General features: G+C 46.0%; 3 protein-coding genes and 1 non-coding gene across 5 annotated transcripts; 3 read left to right on the top strand and 1 right to left on the bottom strand.

The window, feature by feature from the left end:
• Positions 1–680: 680 nt before the first annotated feature.
• On the top strand, positions 681–7,390 carry LOC102719409 (anthocyanidin 3-O-glucosyltransferase 2-like). Its single transcript, XM_040526053.1, has 2 exons — positions 681–1,297; positions 6,091–7,390. Exons 1-2 carry the CDS (start codon positions 773–775, stop codon positions 7,216–7,218), a joined length of 1,653 nt encoding a protein of 550 aa, XP_040381987.1. The 5' UTR covers positions 681–772; the 3' UTR covers positions 7,219–7,390.
• On the bottom strand, positions 5,246–5,384 carry LOC121055070. Its single transcript, XR_005812289.1, has one exon. It is a non-coding gene; the product is annotated as a small nucleolar RNA Z247 (small nucleolar RNA).
• A 10,358-nt stretch (positions 7,391–17,748) lies between the features above and the next one.
• On the top strand, positions 17,749–18,646 carry LOC102719975 (SOSS complex subunit B homolog). The gene is made up of 2 exons (XM_006658635.2): positions 17,749–17,872; positions 18,040–18,646. The coding sequence occupies exons 1-2, from the start codon at positions 17,849–17,851 to the stop codon at positions 18,511–18,513; spliced, it is 498 nt and encodes a 165-aa protein (XP_006658698.1). The 5' UTR covers positions 17,749–17,848; the 3' UTR covers positions 18,514–18,646.
• A 2,205-nt stretch (positions 18,647–20,851) lies between these two features.
• LOC102703595 (internal alternative NAD(P)H-ubiquinone oxidoreductase A1, mitochondrial-like) lies at positions 20,852–23,970 on the top strand. Of its 2 annotated transcripts, none has more exons than XM_006657779.3 (4): positions 20,852–21,069; positions 21,773–22,657; positions 22,754–22,980; positions 23,069–23,970. In XM_006657779.3, the coding sequence occupies exons 2-4, from the start codon at positions 21,835–21,837 to the stop codon at positions 23,681–23,683; spliced, it is 1,665 nt and encodes a 554-aa protein (XP_006657842.2). In that variant the 5' UTR covers positions 20,852–21,069; positions 21,773–21,834; the 3' UTR covers positions 23,684–23,970. The 2 variants fall into 2 exon arrangements, with proteins under 2 accessions (XP_006657842.2, XP_015694961.2); XM_015839475.2 differs by having other exon boundaries at positions 21,780–22,657.
• Positions 23,971–24,143: the final 173 nt, after the last annotated feature.

Genomic DNA, 24,143 nt, shown 5'->3' on the forward strand with positions numbered 1-24,143 from the left:
ACTAGCTAGTCTACCAAACTAACCCATCCCAATTATTTTTCATTAGGATCCAATCCAACTTTATTTTTAGTCCAACCAGCACCAAACCATTTAGTTAAAATGGATCCAATCTACTCCAGTAGAATGGATGCATTCATTTGGTACGTATAAACTCGGACCTAAAATTTTAAAACCCGCGTTCACACTATAAAAATTTATCAAATTTGATTGAAATTTGGTGGAATGATTTATTACGTGTAAGAGCAACTTTGTGCAAATTTTGATCTTTTTCTATATGTGGGTCCCACGTATGTCTATTCTCTTATCTATTAGCTACCCAATTAAATGATCCATTTGCCCTCCACGGGTTAAATCCATTTAAAACCTAAAATCACCTAATCAAATCCAGTCCATACCGATCCATCTGTCTCTATAACCCAACCCAATCCATTTGAAGTAACAATCCATTTACATTCAATCAAAGACAATCCAAATTAAAACCCAACCCATTTAATCTATTTCCACTCAACCCATTAGTAGACCTACGTACAAGGAAAGCGCCGTTCCGCTGACGTACAATAAAGCGGAAAAGCCAACCGGGCACCATAGGTCAGCCACCCAGCAAGAACAAGAAGGTAGTAACTGTGTACTTGCCGTGCACAGACAAGAATGTCGCCAGCAACAACCGTGACCAATCGGGAAAGAGCACGCGGCCACACATCAGCAGCTGAGCATACATCAGAAGAAACGAGAGAAATTGATTCCCCCGTGTACTCTGTGCAACCGTGCATCAATGGCTGGCACAACCATCGTCCTCGTCCCGTCCTGGGGACCCGGCCACTTCATGTCCGCGTTGGAAGCAGGCAAGCGGCTGCTCGCCTGCGGCGGGGGCGCCGTCTCGCTCACCGTTCTCCTCTTGCACGCGCCGACGGAAACATTGGCGTCGGAAGTCGAGGGCCACTTGCGCCGGGAGGCGGCTTCGGGAGATGACATCCGCTTCTGGCGACTCCCCGCCGTCGAGCGCCCCGCCGATTGCGCGACGTACGAGGAGTTCACGTCGCGGTACGTCCAGCTCCACGTGCCCCACGTCAAGGTGGCCATCGCCGGCTTGACGTCCCCGGTGGCCGCGGTCGTCGTGGACCTCTTCTTCACGCCGCTGCTCGACGTGGCCCACGAGCTCTCGCTGCCGGCGTACGTGTACTTCGCATCCACCGCCGCGTTCCTCGCGCTCATGTTGCGGTTGCCGGAGCTCCGGGAGATCCTGGCTGATGGGTTCGAGGGCATGGAGGGATCGGTGGACGTTCCCGGGCTGCCGCCGGTGTAAAGTTGGAAGCGTTCTCACCTTCCGGAGGAGGCCGCATAGTTGTATTTATATTGTCAAGAACAGCCCTTGATGTGGCTTTTACAAAGATAAGAACAAGTTTGTTTACGTCGGATATTATCCATCTCAACTACCCTATTATCTAGCCATTACAGAACTAACTAGAAGATAAGATGTATATTGTTTTACACTCCCCCTCAATCATAACTTGGACAAGTTAAGATTGTATATGAACTGTCTAAGACTCTGTGTAGACAAGGCTTTTGTAAACCCATCTGCTATCTGATCTTTTGAACCAATAAACCTGACATCAAGCATCTTATTTGCAACTCTCTCTCTTACAAAATGATAATCAATCTCAATGTGTTTTGTCCGTGCATGAAAGACCGGATTGGCGGATAAATATGTTGCTCCTAAGTTATCACACCACAGTACAGGTGATTGAGTAATTTTAACTCCCAATTCTTCAAGAATTGACTGAACCCAAATTAATTCAGCAGTAGCATTGGCCATAGCTTTATATTCTGCTTCGGTACTAGACCTGGATACCGTTGGTTGTTTCCTAGCACTCCATGACACAATATTAGGTCCAAAGTAAATTACGAAACCTCCTGTAGATCTTCTGTCATCTAGACTATCTGCCCAGTCGGCATCAGAGAAAGCACTGACTAGAGTAGAATTAGATTTCTTAAAGTGTAAACCAACACCAACAGTTCCTTTGATACATCTTAATATACGTTTTACAGCTGACCAATGTTCTGAAGTAGGGGCATGAAGGTATTGACATACCTTATTAACAGCAAAAGCCAAATCCGGTCTGATGAGTGTTAAGTATTGTAGTCCTCCTACAATACTTCTGTACCTGATACTATCCTCAGTACCGAGAGGTTCTCCTTTATGTGCCATCAACTTCTCTGTCACAGCTAGCGGCGTGGTAACTGATTTGCATTCTTTCATGCCAACCTTGGTTAGCAAGTCTAAAGCATATTTTGCTTGATTCAACAGTATACCATCAGATACTTTCTTCACCTCTATACCCAAGAAATAATGTAGCTCACCTAAGTCCTTTAAAGCAAAGTCGGACCTTAGATTCTTGAGTAAAGTTGTGACTTCATCACTAGAGGAACTTGTGACAATGATCTCATCCACATAAATTAACATGTACATGGTCATTCCATTTTTATTATAAATAAAAAGGGAAGTATCACCCTTCGATGCGATAAAGCCTAGTTCAAATAACTTATGACTCAGCCTAGAATACCATGCTCTAGGCGCTTGTTTCAAACCATAGATAGCCTTATCAAGTTTGCATACTAAGGTTGATTTACCTTCATACCCTAGTGGTTGTTTCATATAAACCTCTTCTTCTAGAATACCATGCAAAAAGGCATTTTGAACATCTAATTGTCTTAGTGACCATCCTCTAGAGACAGAATACCAAGAACAAGTCTAACTGCTGCAATTTTGACTACTGGACTAAAAGTGTCCTCGTAGTCTATACCATACCTTTGTCTAAAGCCCTTGGCTACCAACCTTGCTTTATATCTGTTTATGGAACCATATGCTTTTCTTTTGATTTTATATACCCATTTGCAATCAATTAATTTTTTACCTTGTGGTGCTTTCACCAAATGCCAGATATTATTTCTTACAAGAGCGTTGTACTCCTTATCCATTGCTTGCTTCCAGCGTGAGTCCCCCAATGCTTCCTGCACATCTGCTGGTTCACCTGTAGAACAAGCCAAGGAATACTTAATAGTTCCATCAACATTTAACTTTGGTTTAGTTATGCCACTTTGCAAACGAGTAGGAGGCCTGACTGGCTCTGCTTGTGCTGAAGCAGACTGCGCAGAAGATCCTGCACCATGTGAGGCTGCCGCAGAAGATCCTGTAGGTGAGGCTGCACTGGAATGATTGCTGCTGCTTGCTGCATGGTCACTGTTGCTTGCTGTTGCATTGCTATTGGCTGCATGGCTGCCTGCATGCTCGCTGCTGCTCGCTGCTGCATGGCATTGGTTGCATGGCTGCTCTGCCCCCCTTGGGATCCTGAACAATCTGACACTAATGTTTGATTGGTCTCGGATTCAGTGCTGCTGCTAGCGAGCTCGCCTCCGGTTGGCACAATTTCATGTGAGCCATGCAGCAGTTCTTCACCATTTTGGCTTGAATTTTCACCGTTTTGCAACAAATTTTCGCCAGTGATCTGTGTTACTGTTGCTTGGTCACCACAAGTAGGATTAGTAGAACATGTTAGCATATGATCATTAGTAATTTCTCCCCCGTGATGCATGGACGGCAGCAAATGAGAAGGCAAGAGAGAAATCTCTCGCTGGAGACGGGCGCCGGCGTTGGGATGAATGGAGGCAAACGGAAAAACGGTCTCATCAAAGGTAACATCCCGAGAGATATATACTCGGCCAGTGGATATCTCCAGGCATTTGTATCCTTTGTGGAGGGGGCTATAGCCAAGGAAAGCACACCGGACGGATCTAAAGGAGAGCTTGCGATGATTATATGGTCGGAGATTGGGCCAGCAGGCACACCCGAACACGCGCAAGTGATTAAACTCAGGACTGGCAGCAAAGAGTTGTTCAAACGGCGTTTTAAAGGAGATGGCAGAACTTGGCAATCTGTTAATGAGATATGTGGCAGTGAGAAAGGCTTCATCCCAAAATTTGAGAGGAACCGAGGCTTGGGATAGGAGAGCAAGTCCTTTCTCAACTATGTCACGATGCTTACGTTCAGCCGAGCCGTTTTGCTGATGCGCGTGAGGGCAAGAGACATGATGCACTATGCCTATCTTCTGGAAGGAGTTTAATTTTTCATATTCGCCTCCCCAATCGGTCTGCATAGTGAGAATTTTGGTGTTGAACTGTCGTTCAACGTATTGTTGGAAGTTTAGGAAGGCTTGAAAAACATCAGATTTCTTTTTGAGGAGATAGATCCATGTGTATTTGCTGAAATCGTCTATGAAGCTAACATAGTAATCATGTCGCCCAACAGAAGTGGGAGCCCGGCCCCAAACATCAGAAAATACAAGAGCAAACGGAACAGTGGATGAACTCAAAGATTTAGGGTATGGCAATTGATGGCTCTTGGCCCTTTGACATGAATCACAAATGTGTTCAACATTATTGGACTCACTAGAACAAGGAAGCTGAAAACTTTTAATGACTCGACTAACAATCTGAAAAGCTGGATGACCTAAACGATAATGCCACCTAGTCGAAGATGGCTTGACAATGCTTAAGGCATTTTTATTGACACCAAGACTTGGACTACTGCATGCTGGAGCCAAAGGGTAAAGCCGTCCGTTACTTCTGCCGTGAAGAAGCAGCTTCCTCGTTGCCTGATCCTTGATATTAAAGAATGTGGGGTAAATTTCAACGAATGCATTGTTATCAAACGCCAAGCGACTTGCCGAAACAAGATTTTTGTTTGCGGAGGGAACATAAAGTATATTTTTCAGATGTAAATCTTTGTTTGGGGTTGAAATTACTGAATGACCGATATGACTAATGTTCATACCTGTGCCCTTGGCTGCATGGACTTGCTCCTGTCCATTGTACTTCTCACGAACAGAGAGCTTGTCTAGCTCCCCGGTGATATGGTCAGTGGCACCACAGTCGACATACCAATTGGTATCACTGCCATAGACAGAGTTTGTCGCCGCTGCTGCAACCTTTTCTTCGGGCTGGTAGTTTTGATCAAACCTATGCCAGCACTTGAGCACCGTGTGGCTAGGTTTGCCACACATCTGACAGATCGGGCGTGGTCCTTGTGGGCCTCCACCGCGTCCGCCATTTCCATTTCCACGGCCACGGCCTCCATTGTCGCCGCCACCGCGACCACGGAAGTTGTTGCCGTTGCTATTGCCACGTCCGCGTGAGGCAGCGTTGGCAGAAGATTGGATTTGTCCGCCCTCTTGGAGATGATCCATCCGGTTGTCGTAGCTAACCATCTGAGAGTATAAATCACTCAAGGAGATTGGATCAGATCGACCTACCACGGTAGAAACCAGAGGATTATAGTCGATGTCGAGGCCCGCGAGGATGTACGACACCACTTCTTCGTCATCCAGGGGCTTGCCAGCTGAAGCAAGATCGTCAGCCAGTCCCTTCATCTTGGAGAAGTAGGCTGCAGTGGTCATGGATCCCTTCCTGGTATTGGCGAGGCTGATCCTGAGGTTGGTGATGCGTGCGCGAGATTGGGATGCATACATGTTGGTGAGGGCAGCCCAAACTTGCGCCGATGTGTCGAGGGTCGCCACTTGTTGCAGAACGTCCTTGGACAACGAATTTAGCAGATAGGCAAGGACCTGTTGGTCCTGAGCCATCCACTTTGCGTAGTCCGGGTTCTTGGTGACGATCTCCTTGTCGTTCTTGTCGACGGTCGTCCTCGTCTTGTCCGGCTCCACAGCCGTGCCGTCGAGGTAGTCGGTGAGCAGCGCTCCGCGGAGCGCAGGGAGTTGTCCCCGGTGAGCTTCTCAGTCACCGGAGGACCAAGTGCAGCCGGCGCAGGTGCAGAAGAGGAACTCGCCATAGCGAGAAAATGATCTAGGGTTTTTGTCGGGTAGAAGAGGAAGGCTCTGATACCATGTAAAGTTGGAAGCGTTCTCACCTCCCGGAGGAGGCCGCATAGTTGTATTTATATTGTCAAGACAGCCCTTGACGTGGCTTTTACAAAGATAAGAACAAGTTTGTTTACGTCGGATATTATCCATCTCAACTACCCTATTATCTAGCCATTACAGAACTAACTAGAAAGATAAGATGTATATTGTTTTACAGCCGGTGCCGCCGTCTCACATGCCGGTGTGCCTCGTGAACAAGCCGGTGAACTACGACTGGTTCGAGTACCACGGGCGCCGCTTCTTGGAGACCAAGGGCATCATCGTGAACTCCTCCGTCGAGCTCGAGGGTGCGGTTCTCGCCGCTATCGCCGCCGCCCGCCCCGATCCGGCGATCCACGCCATCGGTCCGGTGATCTGGTTCGACAGCCCACCGCCGGATCAGCCGCACGGGTGCGTACGGTGGCTGGACGCGCAGCCACCGGTGTCGGTGGTGTTTCTCTGCTTTGGGAGCGGCGGCTACCTCGAAGCGGCGCAGGTGAGTGAGGTCGCCGAGGGCCTCGAGCGCTGCGGCCACCGCTTCCTCTGGGTCCTGCGCGGCCGGCCCGCTGGCGGCGAGATGCAGTACCACCCGACGGACGCGAACCTGGGGGAGCTACTCCCGGAGGGGTTCCTGGAGGCCACCGCGGGGAGGGGGATGGTGTGGCCGCGGTGGGCGCCGCAGAAGGACATCCTCAGTCACTCCGCCGTGGCCGGCTTCGTGACGCACTGCGGCTGGAACTCGGTGCTGGAGAGCCTGTGGTTCGGCGTGCCGATGGCGCCGTGGCCGCTCTACGGCGAGCGTGTCAACGCGTTCGAGCTCGTGGCCTCCATGGGCGTGGCGGTCGAGCTGGCCATAGCAAAGAAGTCCGGGCTCCCCTTCGTCGAGGCGGCGGAGGTGGAGCGCGCGGTGAGGCGTCTGATGTCGGGCGGCGGGTCGTTGTCGTCGGATTCGGAGGGGAGGAAGGCGAGAGAGAAGGCCGCGGAGGCGAGGGCCGCGTGCAGGGAGGCCGTGGGGCCGGGCGGTTCGTCGCACGAGGCGCTGCAGCGGCTCGCGCGTAAGATCGTGGGCCAGAATTGCCGTCTTTTTTGGCCCATCTCACACGAAACCCCACCCAGCATAGCCGAGAGTCCGAGAGACCCCAGGCGGTGGCAACGGCAACGGCAACGGCGCGGCTTACCCAACTTCCACCACCCACCAACCCAACAAAAACGAGGCCGTCTCGGCCCATCAGCCTCACGAAGCCTCTCTCCAGGGTCACGGATCTCCGGCGAAACGGTACAAGGCTGTCAAGCGCAAGGACGGTGACTTCTAGTGAAGGCAAAGTACTACGGAAGTATGAAGTCTGAACTGTTCCCATTGAATAAACGGCGTTGAAATTGAGTACAGGGGAAGTGCACAAGTACACCTCTTATAAACGTACTGAGAAAAAATTGGACTACACTTCCGTCGCCAACTCATTTAATTTCCGGTTTATTCCCGTTGCATATTCGTTTCTTGTCCTTTTTTTTCTATCACAGCTCAAGCATGCCACCTGATGCCAGCTGTAAATTGCCGTGACCAGTATTTAGCAGAAATAAACTAGCTCGAGGCCAGGAGCAGAGCTAGCACGCACACTTGAGGGTGATTGTTTGGTTTTCTATAGAAAAAACAAACAACATATTTACAAATAAAAACCAATTTTTGAATTAAACTTTTATATATGTTTTCTCAATGATTAATAAGTCGAGACTCAAAAATAAACTTATGTAAAAAAACTCTAAAATTATCTAAAATTAACTTTAAATTTAAGATTAAAATTTTAAATTTTAACTTATAAGCAGAAATGAAAAGATAGGGTGCTCGATCTTTCTGCTCATTTCTCCCCCTTAATCATCTGTTTACCTGTAAATTTTCTCACCGTTCAGTGAAATTTAAATATTAATAAAAAAACAGAGAAACCAGCTGGAGATCAGGAGTGGTCGCTGCATGTTTGTGTGCAGTGGGCCAATGAAATTTAAGCCAAAGTGGTCCACATCCAATTATCCTCTCGCATGGCACAGTTAATGCTACCAACGGGTGGTCGGGCAAAGAATTTAAACGCTGTGTGCTTTAGCCAGAGGTAAAGAGAAAAGAGGTCTTTATTTATTTTTCAAATATCTCGTGATCAGCCGGTCTCAGTGGTGTGAGGACTGCGGCATCACGTTCAAGCCATGATATAACGGATCAAGGAGGGACAAGAAACGTGTCACGTGTGATCAGCAGTCAGGAAAAACTCTTCAAATATCAGAATTTTTACCTTGCCTTTCTCCATGAGATAACGCAATTTAGTTAAGATAGTAAGATAAAAGAGTAAAAGATCATGTACGCCGGCCAATCAGATCGGCATAAAACTCTTCTTCCATTCAGCATATATGTACATATACATCCACATGCAAGATGAATATATGATGATGCATGCCAAATCACAAGCTGCTGCATGCATGCACGCAAAGCGTTTGCACGAATCAACAAAGCCAACAATTAATTAATCGATTAATACTCCAATAGTAATTAATTAACCAACGCAACAGGAAGCACATCGATCGCGCTACACACCTCGCGAGGGCGCCGCGCGCGCCGGCGGAATAGGTCGCCAGCGGCGGCCTCCTCCTCCTCCTGGCGGCGGCGGCGGTGGTGGAGCAGCTGGCTAAGCTAGTAGAGCCTGTAGTGGCGGTACGACTTGAGCATGGCGCCGCAGAAGGTGCAGATGATGGCGCGCCACGTGGCCCTGTGCACGGTGAGCAGGTAGCAGACGCGGGTGGCCGTCTCCATGTCCGCCACGCTCGCGCACCCGCCGCACCGCGAGCAGATCCCCGCCGCCGGCTTGCTGCTCCGCACCTTCCGCCGCTGGTCCACCAGGAAACAGAAGAACACCATCCTCGATCTCAACACCCCTCCCTCCTCCAAGCTAAGCGGCGTGGCGGCGGCCGGGCGGGCGTGCGTTCTCGAGATGGTGGTGGCCACTGACGACGGCGGCGGCGGCGGCGGCGGAGGTGGAGGGGGGAGGTGAAGTGCGCGGGGGTTTTAAGGAGAGCATATGGATCGCATTGATGGAGGTGGTAGTGAGGTGTGGGGATGGTAGCCGGTAGGAGAAGGGGTGGTCTTAATGGCGTGTCGGCTTGATGGCTGGACGGCTGGACCATGCAATGGCGCGTATGCCACTCTTGACTTTAGACCATGTGCTCTCTCCACTTGTCCGGAGTAATATAATTTCACTTCTTTTTTTTTTGACCTAATGTTTGTACGAGATGGAATTTAACACCGCCATTGCACCACCTAAAAAACTGTCTGAATATTCGATCATCAGCATGTCTGTGTTACTGTATATATGTGATGATGATTAAATGATTAATCATACAGAGAAGTTAGTTACGACATCGGCCGGTCTGTTGGTTTCCTTCCATCCATTTTTTTGTCTTAAAAAAGAATTTTACTCCTATCTGCCTCAAGATACCGATATCTCGAGATACCAAATCGTTTCTCACACCATTGTATCTAGCTAAGTAGGACGTGTATAGTTGGATTCAACTATCAGAAACGATTTGGTACAACAGGAAGGATGAGAGTAAAATTTCTTAAAAAAAAGGCATTCAGGTCCCCTAAATATGAAGGAATTTCGTGTGAATCTTTATGATTAAACGAATTTTAAGGAGTCGTTAGTGCCTTTTTCTTTTCTAAAAACAGAAAATGAACGCTCGGAGTGGCAGTTGTAGCATCGTCCAGAAATTAAACATGGGACAGTTAACACGTCGATCGGCTTGAGATAGATCGTATGACGCCGACTGCCCACAGGGAGGTGGAGGAGGGTAAAGAGTCTGGGTGCTAGCTTGCGAGGGAGGGGAAGTTGGTTTGGGCTTGGGTGATGGATAGGCAGCAGGAGCTGGCTAGCAGATGGGTTACAGGTATCTGTTACACTACTCCATTTATTGTTAGGGCCTTCGCCAATTGGATTTGAATTGCCTCATGAGAAACAGGCAAGATATGGCTCGAGCCTTCCCTGCTAAGCAAGCGATATGGCCTCATGAGAATTTATTTGACAGGTAATTGACCATTTATTACCAATGCGTTTTTTTCTTCCTTTTAGAAAATAGACTAAAACGTCCTCTACATTAAAACAGTTGTACTAAGTCAACATGTCACGTAACAAATCGTAATTTGCTTAAAAGAAGTTACTACCATTATATCATTATTAGTTTGTTACATAAATTTTAATGGATATCGGTTAGGATTCCCACGTAGATACTGGATTCCCAACAGGCACCAAAATAAAGACACCTATGAAAAGAAGTTCTAGTTTAAGCACACACGTGTGATATTCCACGAATAAAAAATTCGGTTCGATGCATTGGTTCAAATTGATTGAGTAGCTCCCGTTCATTCCTAAAGCATCCCACATCCCAATATCAAAGAACAAAATGTCCAGAACATCCCAGAACACAAAACAACCCCAACCCGAATCTAGCCACTCGTGTCACCACAGAGCTTGTCATAGCACTTGCCTCCATCCGTTCCCCCCTCCCCCTCTTCCCCACAGCTAGATCTGGCCGTCACGGAGCTCGTGGCAACAAGATCTAGCTACCCCCAACCTCATTGCGGTTAGATCTAGTTGTCTCAAGCTCATGGAGGGTAGGAGACCAACAATTAGTGGTGGGCATTCGGTTAGTTTGGTTATCTCGGTTTTGACTAGTTCTTTTATAGGAAAAATTTGGTTATCGGGGAGTGTCAGGATCAAAATTAGTTTTGAGAAAAGTCAGGGCCGAGCAATCCAGTTCGGTTTCGATCGTGACTAAAATTTGACAGATAAAGATTGCAACACAAACCAATAGAGATTAAAAAAAATAGACAACACCATCCCTCTTTTATGTCTTTTGTGATGGTTTAGGCCACGTTCGGCCCCTCTCTTAGTTAACTTATCTCTCTCGTTTTCTGCGCGCACGCTTTCCAAACTACTATACGGTGTATTTTTTGTAAAAATTTCCTATAGGAAAGTTGCTTTAAAATCATATTAATCTATTTTATATTTTTTAATAATTAATAATGAATTAATCATGTGCTAATATATTACTACGTTTTCCGTGTCGGTGTAAGTTAACTTACCGGCGCTCAAACGAACACGACCTCAGTAACCAAAGATGACACAAATATATATCTCTAACCACAACATCATAGTTGTATAATTTGATGGACTTTGTGGGCTACTGGACTTTGATGTGTTGTTTATATTAGTTCAGTATTTTTGGTTATTCGGGTTATCAATAACTATAACCAAATTAAACAAAATTATTTCAATAATTCCCAAATGGTGACAGAAAAAATAAGTTTCGATTAGTTCAATTTCAATTGCAGATAGTTTGGTTCAGTTTTTTGGTTTCAGTTTTTTCTGCTCACCCCTACCAACAATGACCTGTAGGCAACGATGAGGTGAGGGTGCAGCCGCAAAGGTGAGGTCCAAGTGGCTAGGTCATGTGGCCCTCGATCTTCAAACGCCGCCAAATCCACCGGCCAACCCACCAGGAGGATGCGGAGGGGAGAGGAGGAACGAGTAGTGACGCCAACGACCCTATGGCGAGCGAGGAGGAGGAGAGATGTCAGTAGTGGGAGGAGAAGGGATGGCGATGTCCCTATGGTGAGAGAGGAGGGACGCTGGCAGGCAAAGAGTGAGAAGAGAGGAGAGAAGTGAGGATAGGTTTATGTAGCTGCCAAGTAGATTAGTGGCTTGGCTCAGCTTAGTCGTTGCAGGCGCCACTTAAAAAAACCAACATCTAGGAGATATCATAGGTGTCGGTATCAAGTAATTTTATTACTAAACATTGGATGAAAATATTTTCACCGTATGAACTTTTTGACCACACCACTAACAATGGCATAGCAAGATCTGCCACACAACACGATTGACGTGGTAAAACTGCCACACAAAAACTCTGCGTGAGAGTGTTATTTTGCCACACCATTGTTGGTGGTGTGGCCAAAAGGTTCATATAGTGAAAATATTTTTTTTTGATGTTTAGTAATAAAAATACTTAATAAAAAGGTTTAAAAAATAAAAAAATCGACGAGGAAGGGCTCTCCAACAAGGGTTTGGATCAAATGGACAGAAAAGGCGCCCAGCAACGGTGCTTTATCAATTCTTACAGGTTTTTCTTGTTTCAGGGATCACATCTGCAGCGCTGGTCGAAGAGGACCACCTCCTTTGATGTTGGATGTGTTCATTTACTTCGCTGCAATACCCAGCATATTAACCATGGTTGACATTAACATTAAACATGTCGACCACTTGTACACAATGACAGATCCATATGAACCCACTAATCTTACCCCTCATGGCCTCAATCGGTTGGTTGGTGTGAATAAAAAGGTGTTTGTAACGGAGATTTAATATGGAACATGTGATGGAATTAGCTTTTTCTAGGGAATTAGCAATTATTACTTTAGCAATGGTAAGTAACTACTAAGTATAATAGTTTTTCACATTTTGTGATGGTATGTTAGTCCAGAAATGGCTGCGGATAGTATTTATAAAGTTAATTGTGTTGCCAATGAACAACGAGATTACACCATCGCCTTAGTTCTTCATAACTTCATCGTTGTTCATTTTAGGTCCTACCGTCCTACTTTATAATCCAACCTATCAATGCAGATCCTTTGCAGGGTGAATAAATTCCTGACCGACCGAGCACCATTTCCGTAAAAAGTTACTATTTTCTATTGTTTTAGATTCTAATGAATTTGATTTCTTTTTCTATATTCGATATATATCGTATTACACTTGTAGCCATTAATAGTTAAATTAATAAATATCGTTAATTGCTTCTCCACCAACCAAATATCGTTGCCACAGACATGCTATTGTTTCCGACCTTTTTCAAACTTCTCCATTCATTACATGTCACATTATCTTTTCGTTCATACTTATACTTATAGAATAAATTTAAATTTTTATCCTTAAATTTTAAATTGATTTGACGATTTTTTTAACGGCAGTTTATTTTATAGACTTATCTTTTATATTAATACATAGGTTTTATTTATAAATTATTTTTTATTTATAAATATATCATTTGACACCGATAACCCTTAGAGTACAAAGCTACGTACCCAATTAAAGTATGTCTATGAGTCTATCGTCACTAGATTTTACTAGTGATCGATACTAATCATGAACACGTTGGTCGACATTTATTGCTAGGCTATTGTGTTATAGTACGTATGATCAATGGTCTTTAATTATTATTTAGATTCCTTTACTATACTCCTCTGACCTAAAATATAAATATGTCTAGCATTTAAATTTCATATCATAATGCAAGCAATTTTTTTACTAATTCCCACAGTTCTAATTATTTCAATGATTCTTGTCAATCATATGATTAGACAGTAAATCCAATCAATTCAAAACACAAAAATTAAGAATAAACATGCTAAATGAAAATCTTTCAGCCTATTCTTAATTTTACTAAACAATATAATAATTATTATATTTTAAAACGAATGGAGTACTAATCAGTCCCAAGAACGATGTACTAGCAAATTTCCAAAAAGGGGCTATGTTGGATAGATGTTGCCTGGATCCGGATCAGCTGAAGTTACTATAGCAACTATAACTTTGACAGTTACATCTATCACTAGTAGATGCAAATCGGAAGGCTCAAGTCAGCTCGGCGCACTACAGTAAAATACTGTAGTACGGAATATTATAGCACAAGATCTAGTCCGTTTATACTTTGGAATAGATGGACGAAACTCCACACAGTCTACCGTTGTGACTTCGCCTGACCCTAATCCATGTTGCCCATGCTGCTGGCAGTATAACTCGCCATGACTGCCTCCAAAATCGGTGCTTCCATAACTCGTCCGCGTTAATTACTCCGTTTGTCAGGCTCGCACTGATTGTCAGCCTTCGCGGATTAGTAACTGGGACCACAAGCAGGCAACGCAATTAAGCGATAAATGGTGGATTGGCCGCCTACTCATCCTCAAATCCTTTCCTTCCTTCGACTGCAGGGAATTAGTACAAGATGGGTCGCTGTCTGAAAACGTACGTACGTAAATAGGGCGCATTATAGTTTTTTGGCATATGTATTAGTATTTGCTGACAACGACAAACCGCCGATCGATCCTACCAAACAGTGCGTATTAGTGGGAAAAATGACACTGGGTTTGATCGAAAGATTGTGGTAGGTATGCTTAAATTAAATACCGTGACAGGCTAACTACGTGATTCTGCGAAATAAATGAGTTTAGCTCGCGTATAGCCGTATAGGAATTAATACGGGGAAATCCACATAATTCATAAGGAAACCAAAATCTTGATTCATGAGTAATTCGTTCTTTTTATTTGACGACGTCAACTTCTGACCTATGTTTAACTATTTATCTTATTAAAAATTATATAATTATTTTGTTATAATTTGATTTATTACTAAATAAATGTTGTATATAATTCATAATTTTATAATTTTAAGTAAGATAAATATAACTTTATAAGTGAACGGTATTAAATAAAAAGAACTATATGAAGTAAAGGTATTTCATAGACGATATTGAACTAATGATGGTCACGTTCGGGAGAAGTGAGATGGGTGTTAGTTATCCATCGTGAAAACATAGTAATAAATAAGTACATTATTAATTATAAAAAATAAAATAGATTAATATAATTTTTAAAATAATCTTCTTATAGAAAATTTTTAAAAAACATACTGTTTAGCCGAAGTATGCACGTGAAAAATGAGAAAATCCAAAGTAAATTAAGAGTAAATTAAGATGAGCCGAACATGGCCGCATATTCCACAGCGGCCGACCGTACGACGGAGTGCGGACTGCGGACTGGCAGCGGGCAAGCGTCCGTTTCATTCCATCGTGCACTGACACAGCACACCCGCCGACCCGCGGACGGGCAATTCTGGAACGGAGCGTAGGCGTCGGTCCGTCGGAAACACGCGAATCCGGCCAAGCGGCCCAGAAAGCCGAAAAAAAAGGGAAACGGCCCACGTACAGAGAGCGGCCCAGGCCCGTTCAGTACCATCCATTTCACGCCCAGAACGAAATTTTGGAATTTTTAATTTTATTTATTAAATTATTTACCATTTTAATTTTTCGTTTCAAAAAATCACAAGACTAGCCTCCTGCCGCCCTCCTAGAGGGCGGGATACTGACGTGGCGCACGGCGTGGGGCCCGGGCGAGACGGCCGTTAGGGCCCAGGGAGCGGATTTTTGCACCAAGCCCCCTTCCGCCCTTACGGAGGGCAGGAAGGGGGTAAGTGCAAAATTCGCACGGCCGGCCGACGCGCCCGTAGGGGGAGGGGGTCTGGCCATTTTGCAGGCGGCCCCCTGCCACCCTCCGTAAGGGCAGTTTAGGTTAGTTTGGCTAACTACTGTTAGGAAAATGGTTAGATTTAGGTTAGTTTTACGTTATATTGTTTAATGTTATATTTAGTACTAAATTAAGGTAATATTTAATTAAATTGGCTTTGTATATACAACTTAAAAGAAAATATAGAAAATATGTTCCAAATGTTACCAAAGTTAAAAGCAAAGTTAAAAATTATGGAGGTTCGATTTAAGAAGTATTGTTTAATGTTACATTTAGTACTAAATTAAGCTTCGTATTAAATTGGCTTCGTATATAATAATGTCATTAAAAGATATGTCAAAGTAAAGAAAAAATATCTCGAATGTTAATACAACATAATAACAAAGTAAAATTGTAGCACATGAGAACGACAAACAAAACTAGAGAAAGAACATAATGGTGCAAGAAACGAAAATGTAGTGCGATTCCATCGCTCAATTCAGGAAACAATGTATTACAACAAAACTCAGATCGGGATACAATCGTTGAAAATACATTGCGGTCATCTTTGGAGTTGTCCCCTTGAGCGTCGTTGTACCGGTGATCATTCGTGGTACTCATTCTCTCGCTTGTACTCATGACATGTTTCGGCTTCAGTTATTTTATGGCCGTAGTACTCAGGCATGACTTCATCGATCCACGCGGTGAAATGACACGCTCTTTGGTTTCCCTAAAATACCGAAGATGCTCTCAAAGGGTTAACAAAGGAGGTTAACAAAGATAGAAACGTGGAAGGCATAATATTATATTGGGATGATGTTTACTTACGGTGTGGTTATCGGTTATGTTTGGACAAAGGAAATATCTCCTCCCATATCTCTGTGGTTCGAATGATGTAGTCATCTGGCAGTGATTTCCACAACTGCATATTGGACGTTCGATCTAATCTGCGCCGAATGGATTATTCCTCCAATCAAGGGTAGCGGCTTCTACACGCCGTACGTCCTCCATCCCTGCTTGAAGGAGTTGTGAGGGGGTTTCTGGTTGCGTAATTGATGAACCTGCGACAGAAATTCTCTCTGTATCTATCCACTGTAAGAAGTTACATTGTCTTTGTTCTTCCTGCGTGAAAATAAGAATAATGTTAATCTATAAACTAGAACGTCTGACAATATATATATATATAGAAGAAATGGTACTTACAACGAGATCGTTGTCGACAATGCAAGGGCAAACGAAGCATCGTTGGCCGAGAGTTCGCCATGAAATAGATCTTACAACCTGGCAAACGTTAACCGCAGTTACATTCGGGACGTTCCCTCCACGTTGGTAGTCCGTTGGGATCGACCCACCAATCACGATTCTCAGCCGCTATACGTCGTTTGTGTTCAGCCTTCCTTCTGCGGTAGTCGGATATATGTTCACTTCGTGGATAGGGGCGTGAGTCATTGCGGGTGAGATTCTCTCTATCAACCCATTGAATGAATCTACATACTGGGTTTTGGTACTGGAAAATCCAAATTTTGGAAAACGATTTAGAAGGTAGGTACTTATGACAAACGTTGGGATATGTGTTGTGGTCAACCATACCTGAGTCAAGTTCGCATATCTGAAGAACCTCCTCTCTGGACTTTCACCGTGCATCGAGGCCATTAGGATGCACCCGTCATCACAATAACAGAATGGACGATCACACCATGGTGGCATACGGCCGGCGAAAGGATCCTTTCGCCACTGAAGATGCTCAACGAACGGAGTCTCTCTCATGGTAAACAAGGAATTGACGATAAGCTTGTTTGTTCGGGTGGTGTGTGAATGTCGTCGCTGTTATAACGAGCGGTGTATGAAGGGGCCGCCTGCAAAATGGCAAGGCCCCTTCCCCCCGCAGGCACGTCGGCCGACCGTGCGAATTTTGCACTTACCCCCTTCCCGCCCTCCGTAAGGGCGGAAGGGGGTTTGGTGCAAAAATCCGTCTCTGGCCCTAACGACCGTTCCTCCCCGACGCCGCGCCGTGCGCCACGTTAGTATTCCGTCCTTTAGGAGGACGGCAGGAGGCTATTTCTGTGATTTTTTGAATCAAAAAATTAAAATGGTAAATAATTTAATAAATAAAATTAAAAATTCCAAAATTTCCGCCCAGAATATCCCGGTCCCGGACGCGGATTGTAATATTGCGATTTGTTGAATACGCTCCATGTACATCTCCGCTAGCCTGGGTCCGCCTCTGAATTATTGTACGTACTCATCTAATTGAATTTTAAACTGTAAACTTTTGGTTTATTTCATCGTGGTTTATTTTTCAATCTTGACTTTTAGATTGTTAAGAACTTGTACATAAAATTTTTATTTATAAATTATTTTATATTTATAAATATTTTGATCTTGATTTTTAGATGGTTAAGAACTCGTATATAAAATTTTTATTTACAAAATATTTTTTATTTGTAAATACGCTGTTTGTCTGGAAAATTTAACAATCGCCTCTAGCTACCTGCATCCTCTGCATATCCACATACATCTTCTCATGTTGTTTTGGTTGGTTGTTCCTTGACTTGGTGATTGAGATTATTGAAGAAGGTTGTTAACACACTTGGGCGCCGCTCCCCCGTCAGACGAGCGTCGGCCATGGCGGCGATGGCGCACAAAGGGGTAAGCACATTGTCTCCTTCCATGTGCCTTCACAATTGGATTTGGTGGTTTTTGGTGCGTTGAGGTGCTGGCAACTTCCGTCAAGCTTGGGACGACCTCAAGCTGTTCGATGGAATGCCAGGCCAACGTCAACACACGCTTCACCGAGAACACCCGATTGATTGCAGCCCGACACGCCCGGTGGAAGCAGCGGCGGCGGCGGCGGCAGTACGGTGCAGCTCAAGGACCTCGTCCCGGCGGCCATGAACACCGTGAACACAACGTTCATCGTCCTCGACAAGGCGGCCAGGGCGCCGGCGCACGGCCGCGGCGAGGCTAGGGAGGAGACGTGCCTGGCGCTCGTGGCCGACGAGACGGCGGCAGTGCACTTCCTGCTGTGGGGCGCCGAGTGCGACGCGTTCGAGCCCGGCGACATCGTGCGTCTGACGGGCGGCATCTTCTCGTACCACAGGGGCAACAGCCTCGCGCTGCGCGCCGGCCGGCGCGGCCGCACGGAGAAGGTGGGCGAGTTCACGATGCTGTTCGTCGAGACGCCCAACATGAGCGAGGTGAAGTGGGCTCGCGACCCCAGCGACCCCAAGATGATGGTGCAGGAGTCCGTCGTCTCGCCGCACTCTCAGGTGTTCAAGCCGCTGCAGTGACCGAGTTTCAGACGTCAGCGTTATCTGTCCCTAAAGTTTTTTGTGCTGATGAACAAATGAACAATTGCACATTTGGGATGATTGTCTGGTTTATTTAGAAAAAAATAAAATGATATATTGCAAATAAAATATATTTTATGAACACAAATTTTGTATACATTCTTGGTTATCTAAAAGTCAAGTCTATAAAACAAACTAAGATGAAAAAAAACCCTAAAATCCACTCTAAATTTATTGTTGAAAATTCAAATTTTGGTTTATAAGTATAAGCAAAAGGAAAATGATAAGGCTACTGCACACTGTCGTTTAAACTGTGATTAGCTCACATAATCCTTGGTTTGATAGTTTGACTTAGTTTAGCCTCGAGATAAATTTCGCCATGGAATGCAGCCCTTTCGTTTGTACAGGTTGAAAATGCAAAGAATAAGGAGCAAACTCTAAGAACAGAAGCATCCAATCCAACCTAATTTCTCGGAGCTAATGGGGAAATTTTGGCCAATAGTCGTATGCCAAAATTTAGATTTTCAACTTTTGAAGTTGATTTTAAAGTTTTTTATTGTATTTTATTTTTCAACTTTGGTTTTTAGATCACCAACAACACATATATAATTTTTTATTTATAAATTATTTTTTGTTAGCAAATCTGGAAAAGCCATAGGATCCCCCCCAAAATTACTGGTAGTTCGGTCATCACCCCTGGATAGCCGAAAAGGAAAGAGATCCAGGTGGCATAATGTTGGTGATTTGGTGTCAAGTTGGAAGTCAGAATTGCTAGGTTTCATGCTATATTGATGAATTGAGGAATTATATAATGTTTGCTATTATCCTGTGCGTTTTGATTGCCAAAACATGTCGTGAAAAAGAGAAAGCACTAAATTTTTCCGAGATTTTGTTGATGCTTTTATCTCCTAAAACTCACATATTTCAGTCATGAGAAAGACCTAGCCGAATAAACAAAACCGAGTTTTTTTACAATATATACCCGATGTTTCAAAATATTGGTATTTGTAGGATTTGAATAGTGTATTGTAATATAAATATTTTTGACAACCTTCACATTTACAGTATTAGTTATGCTATCAATTACTTCTCCTTCAAAATTCTTTCCATTTTTATGTTCATTTAGGTATTTATCCTTCCATCCTTACCCATTGCTTATTTATTAAAAGACATTGTAATTTTTTCTTCTCACTTTTAATCTTTGGTAAAACTGAATGACTACCTCTACCTTGAGTGATGTAGCGAATGAAGACTCTATTGATTGAGATACCGTTGATAAGTTATACAAAATAAACAAAACAACAAAAAGGAATTTATAAGTACAAATTTAAAGTCAACCTAAATTTAGTCACATTTCTAAATTTAGATTTTGGTGGCTAAACAAACATAGTAGCAAACGTTGAAAGATGAAGCAAAACAACCTTCACCGTCCGATCAAACAACTTTCCGGTGAAACACCTGGATACCAAATAAGAGCAGGTACAATAGCAGGCTATAAGACGGCTGTAAACATATTTTAGTGAAATAAGAGAGGAGAGAGTAGAGTAGGCTATAGATTTATAGCCAGCGCAGTGTGTGTATGACAGGTGAGACATGTTAGTATATGTTTTGTAGTTAATTATTATATGAATTGGCTATTAGATTAGTTATAGATGAATTGGAGCTAGTAGTTGGCTATATTATTTAACTTGCTCTAAGAAAGTATACGGAATAGATTTATGTCCGAGCGGGAGTCTTTATGTTGCTTTTGATGCTGGTGCCGCTCCTCCACGCTGCTCCATCTCCGCCTCAGCGTTGCATTGCGCAACAGTGCCAGCTTTCCCCATGCTGCTTTGCCACTGGCTCTGATCTTTTGCTCACACTGCTCCCCTCCACTGGCTTCGCACTTCAGCATGTGTCTCCCCGCACTCCGTCACCCCTCCACGCGGCTTCAATGATACACGCTGCCTCACCATGTGAAGCTAATGATAGATGATACCCGATAACGATGATATAAATTAGTATCATCTATTTTATAACTTATTCTATCACAAAAAAATCTCTACTCTATAGTTGGCCTGATGCCAAAATCATAGGGCAATGTCTCATCCCGAATGGAGATGGAGAATCCTCCCATAAAAAAAAAAGTCTACCTAATGATTAAATGTTTGAAAAGTTTAATTTCATCGATCAAATTCTGTTGGATGATAAAATCTTATACATGTTCTCCACCAGCCTCCTATATATTAGGCATGTGTTTAACAGAAAAAAAATCAGGCCCATCCGGCCCATGCCGTGGACGTGCGATTTCTTCTTCTTGCAGCACAAGCCGCGGCCGTGAGATCTTCCGGCAAGCCGGGGAGGCTCGCGAGTATAGAAAGAAAGAAACAGATCTTTCCGGTTAAGCTTCCCCTTTCACACGAACAGCAATAAAGAATTTTAATTGAAGAAAAAAAAAAGAGAGGAACCCCTCTTCTTCCTCCCTGCTATTGCTATTGGTCTCCTCCGGTGAAAGCGATCGTCGCGCGGTGACGGTGCAGCTCCCGTCGCATTCGTGGTGAATCTTGGACACGGCCGGTAATTTCTTGTCATTTTCTCGTTCTTTTTTATCTTTTCCACCGGGTCTGGGTGGGTTACGCACCTCGCAAAGAAACTGTGGTTTCTCTTCAATGCGATTCGAGGGCGAATCGGGATCGCGCGCGCACGAAGTCTTCGAGGCGGCAGCGACCGGCCGGCCGGCGGCGCAGGCGCAGGCGGCAGCGAGCGTACATCCTTGGCATCAGCATCTTCTTTTCGACGCCGTTCGCTTCCCGCGATCCCGTTTTCTCTGTTTCGACGACGGCGACGATGACGAGTCCGCCAAACAGGAATATCCCCGGAGGCGTTTAATTTATTCATGGCGGATTCAAAGAATCATACGCTAACCGCGTCGTGCGCCGTGCGTATACCTTGACGTCGTGGCGTGCTCATGCCGATCTTGGAGAGAAGGTTCCGATTCCCATATCCTCCGCCAGCTTTCTTGGAGAGGAATTAGGGTCCAGCCACGTACTGTATGGCGTGATAAATTCAGAGAGTTCGATGGCTCCAAATTTCTTGGGGATATTGGTCAACATCGATGTGCTTCTAGTAGTTCTCTTTTCTCACTGGACCCTATTTTCTAAGGGAAAGCGCAGCCAGGTCTCATTCGTGTATCATGTTGTTATAAATATGTGTGTATTCCTCGTGCTGTTGTTGCCATCAGTTATGTGGGATTGAGATTGATTCCTCTTTTGAAAATTAGCTTGCAGGTTCTTGTGGTGATTCTGTTACTGTTTGGCTTCTTGTGTGCGAAGTGCGAAGCAAATGGCGTTATCGAGGATTGCGAGGGGCTCGCAGCTCACGCAGTCCCTGTCGAGGATTGCTGCCGAGGGCAGCGCGGCCGCCACTCCGGCGGCGTACGCGCTGCGGAATGCGGCGGTGCTGGGCCAGCGCGCTCCGGCGTCGTCGTCCCAACTCCACAGCCTCGCGTTAGCGGGGCTTGCTGACAAGTACGCCGCGGCCGCCGTCGCTGCCGGGCGGCTCCAGCCGGGCAGGGGGATCAGCACGACGCCCCCCGCGCTGCGCCCCGCGGCGACGGCGACGACGGAGTGCTCGGACGCCGACGAGTCGGCGGCGGTGCCGGACCTCGGGCCGACGCGTCCCGGGGAGAAACCACGCGTGGTGGTGCTCGGGACCGGGTGGGCGGCGTGCCGGTTCCTCAAGGACGTGGACACGCGCGCCTACGACGTGGTGTGCATCTCGCCGCGGAACCACATGGTGTTCACGCCGCTGCTGGCGTCGACGTGCGTCGGCACGCTGGAGTTCCGGTCCGTCGTCGAGCCCGTCAGCCGCATCCAGTCGGCGCTCGCCACCCGCCCGGGCTCCTACTTCTTCCTCGCCTCCTGCTCCGGCATCGACACGCGGCGGCACGAGGTGTACTGCACGGCGGCGGACAGCGACGGGCTGCCCGCCAACCCGTACAACTTCAAGGTGGCGTACGACAAGCTGGTGATCGCCAGCGGCTCCGAGCCGCTCACCTTCGGCATCAAGGGCGTCGCCGAGAACGCCATCTTCCTCCGCGAGGTCAGCCACGCGCAGGAGATCCGCCGCAAGCTGCTCACCAACCTCATGCTCTCCGAGAATCCCGGTGCGCAACCACACCATTTGTGCTCTACCTCGTGTCCTCGCCCATGACGAAAGTTCGATGATCAGTTCCTGATCCTTTGGTGATCATGTTGTGTAGGCTTGTCGGAGGAAGAGAAGCAGCGTCTCCTGCACTGCGTCGTCGTCGGCGGTGGCCCTACTGGGGTGGAGTTCAGCGGCGAGCTGAGCGACTTCATCACCCGCGACGTGCGGGAGAGATATACTCACGTCAAGGATTACGTCAAGGTCACCCTCATCGAGGCGAACGAGATCCTCTCGTCCTTCGACGTCGGGTTGCGCCAGTACGCCACGGACCACCTCTCCAAGGTACTAAGCAGCTGTGAACCTTTACCTCCATTAACAACAATGGCGATCAACCGTGAAGCCTAGACGCTGAATCGTTCGTTGTTTGCAGTACGGCGTGAACCTGGTGCGCGGCGTGGTGAAGGAGGTGAGGCCGACGGAGATCGAGCTGAGCGACGGGAGCCGCGTGCCGTACGGGCTCCTCGTCTGGTCCACGGGCGTCGGCCCGTCGGAGTTCGTGAGGTCGCTGCCCTTCCCCAAGTCCCCCGGCGGGAGGATCGGCGTGGACGGGTGGCTCCGCGTGCCGTCGGCGGACGACGTGTTCGCGCTGGGCGACTGCGCGGGGTTCCTGGAGGGGACAGGGCGGCCCGTGCTGCCGGCGCTGGCGCAGGTGGCGGAGCGGGAGGGCAAGTACCTGGCGCGGGTGCTGTCGAGTGTCGCGGCGCAGGGCGGCGGCAAGGCGCACTGCGCCGGGAGGGCCGAGCTCGGCGAGCCGTTCGTGTACAAGCACGTCGGGAGCATGGCGTCGGTGGGGAGGTACAAGGCGCTGGTGGACCTGAGGGAGAACAAGGACGCCAGCGGGGTGTCCATGGCCGGCTTCGTCAGCTGGCTCATGTGGCGCTCCGCCTACCTGACGCGCGTCGTGAGCTGGAGGAACAGGTTCTACGTGGCGGTCAACTGGGCCACCACGCTCGTCTTTGGCCGGGACAACACCAGGATCGGCTGACGTCATGGTCATGAAGTTGGCTAAAAATTCGTCATGGTCTGAATAATCCACGTTCTGGAAGGAGGGATCAGGCGGATTGTTCTGTAGTACTTACGTATTCTTTTAGCGTGGCGTCGCGCGTAAGTTACGCGGGCTAGCAACGTTACACATATATATTTTTTTTCGATCAAATATGTTTAGATAGTACTGAGTTTGCCTTAATTAATCGATTTGGCATGGATAGTGTTAATTTTTAAACAATTTGTCCATTGATATTTATTATTTTTTATAACAGTATATGTCAGTAAGTTTCGTCGATCGTTCTATAATTTATGATTAGACTAAATATACTTTTAATACCCAAAATACTATTAAATAATTGCAAAATTACCGATTGATTTATACACTTCGAAATTTCAAAAGAATATTCAGTTTGTGTGTAACCTTTTTACATGATTAGGAAGCTTGTGTGTATCTTTGA

Source organism: Oryza brachyantha, chromosome 7, assembly GCF_000231095.2.
Source record: "Oryza brachyantha chromosome 7, ObraRS2, whole genome shotgun sequence".
Taxonomy (NCBI): domain Eukaryota; kingdom Viridiplantae; phylum Streptophyta; class Magnoliopsida; order Poales; family Poaceae; genus Oryza; species Oryza brachyantha.

What these genes read in the sequence shown, in the direction of transcription:
- LOC102719409 (XM_040526053.1), top strand. Translation starts at nt 773, where the DNA reads ATGGCTGGCACAACCATCGTCCTCGTCCCGTCCTGGGGACCCGGCCAC. An exon ending in ACGTTCCCGGGCTGCCGCCG is followed by an intron (nt 1,298 to 6,090) that starts GTGTAAAGTTGG and finishes ATTGTTTTACAG; the next exon opens with CCGGTGCCGCCGTCTCACAT.
- LOC102719975 (XM_006658635.2), top strand. Translation starts at nt 17,849, where the DNA reads ATGGCGGCGATGGCGCACAAAGGG. An exon ending in CGGCGATGGCGCACAAAGGG is followed by an intron (nt 17,873 to 18,039) that starts GTAAGCACATTG and finishes GATTGATTGCAG; the next exon opens with CCCGACACGCCCGGTGGAAG.
- LOC102703595 (XM_006657779.3), top strand. Translation starts at nt 21,835, where the DNA reads ATGGCGTTATCGAGGATTGCGAGGGGCTCGCAGCTCACGCAGTCCCTG. An exon ending in CATGCTCTCCGAGAATCCCG is followed by an intron (nt 22,658 to 22,753) that starts GTGCGCAACCAC and finishes CATGTTGTGTAG; the next exon opens with GCTTGTCGGAGGAAGAGAAG. An exon ending in CCACGGACCACCTCTCCAAG is followed by an intron (nt 22,981 to 23,068) that starts GTACTAAGCAGC and finishes CGTTGTTTGCAG; the next exon opens with TACGGCGTGAACCTGGTGCG.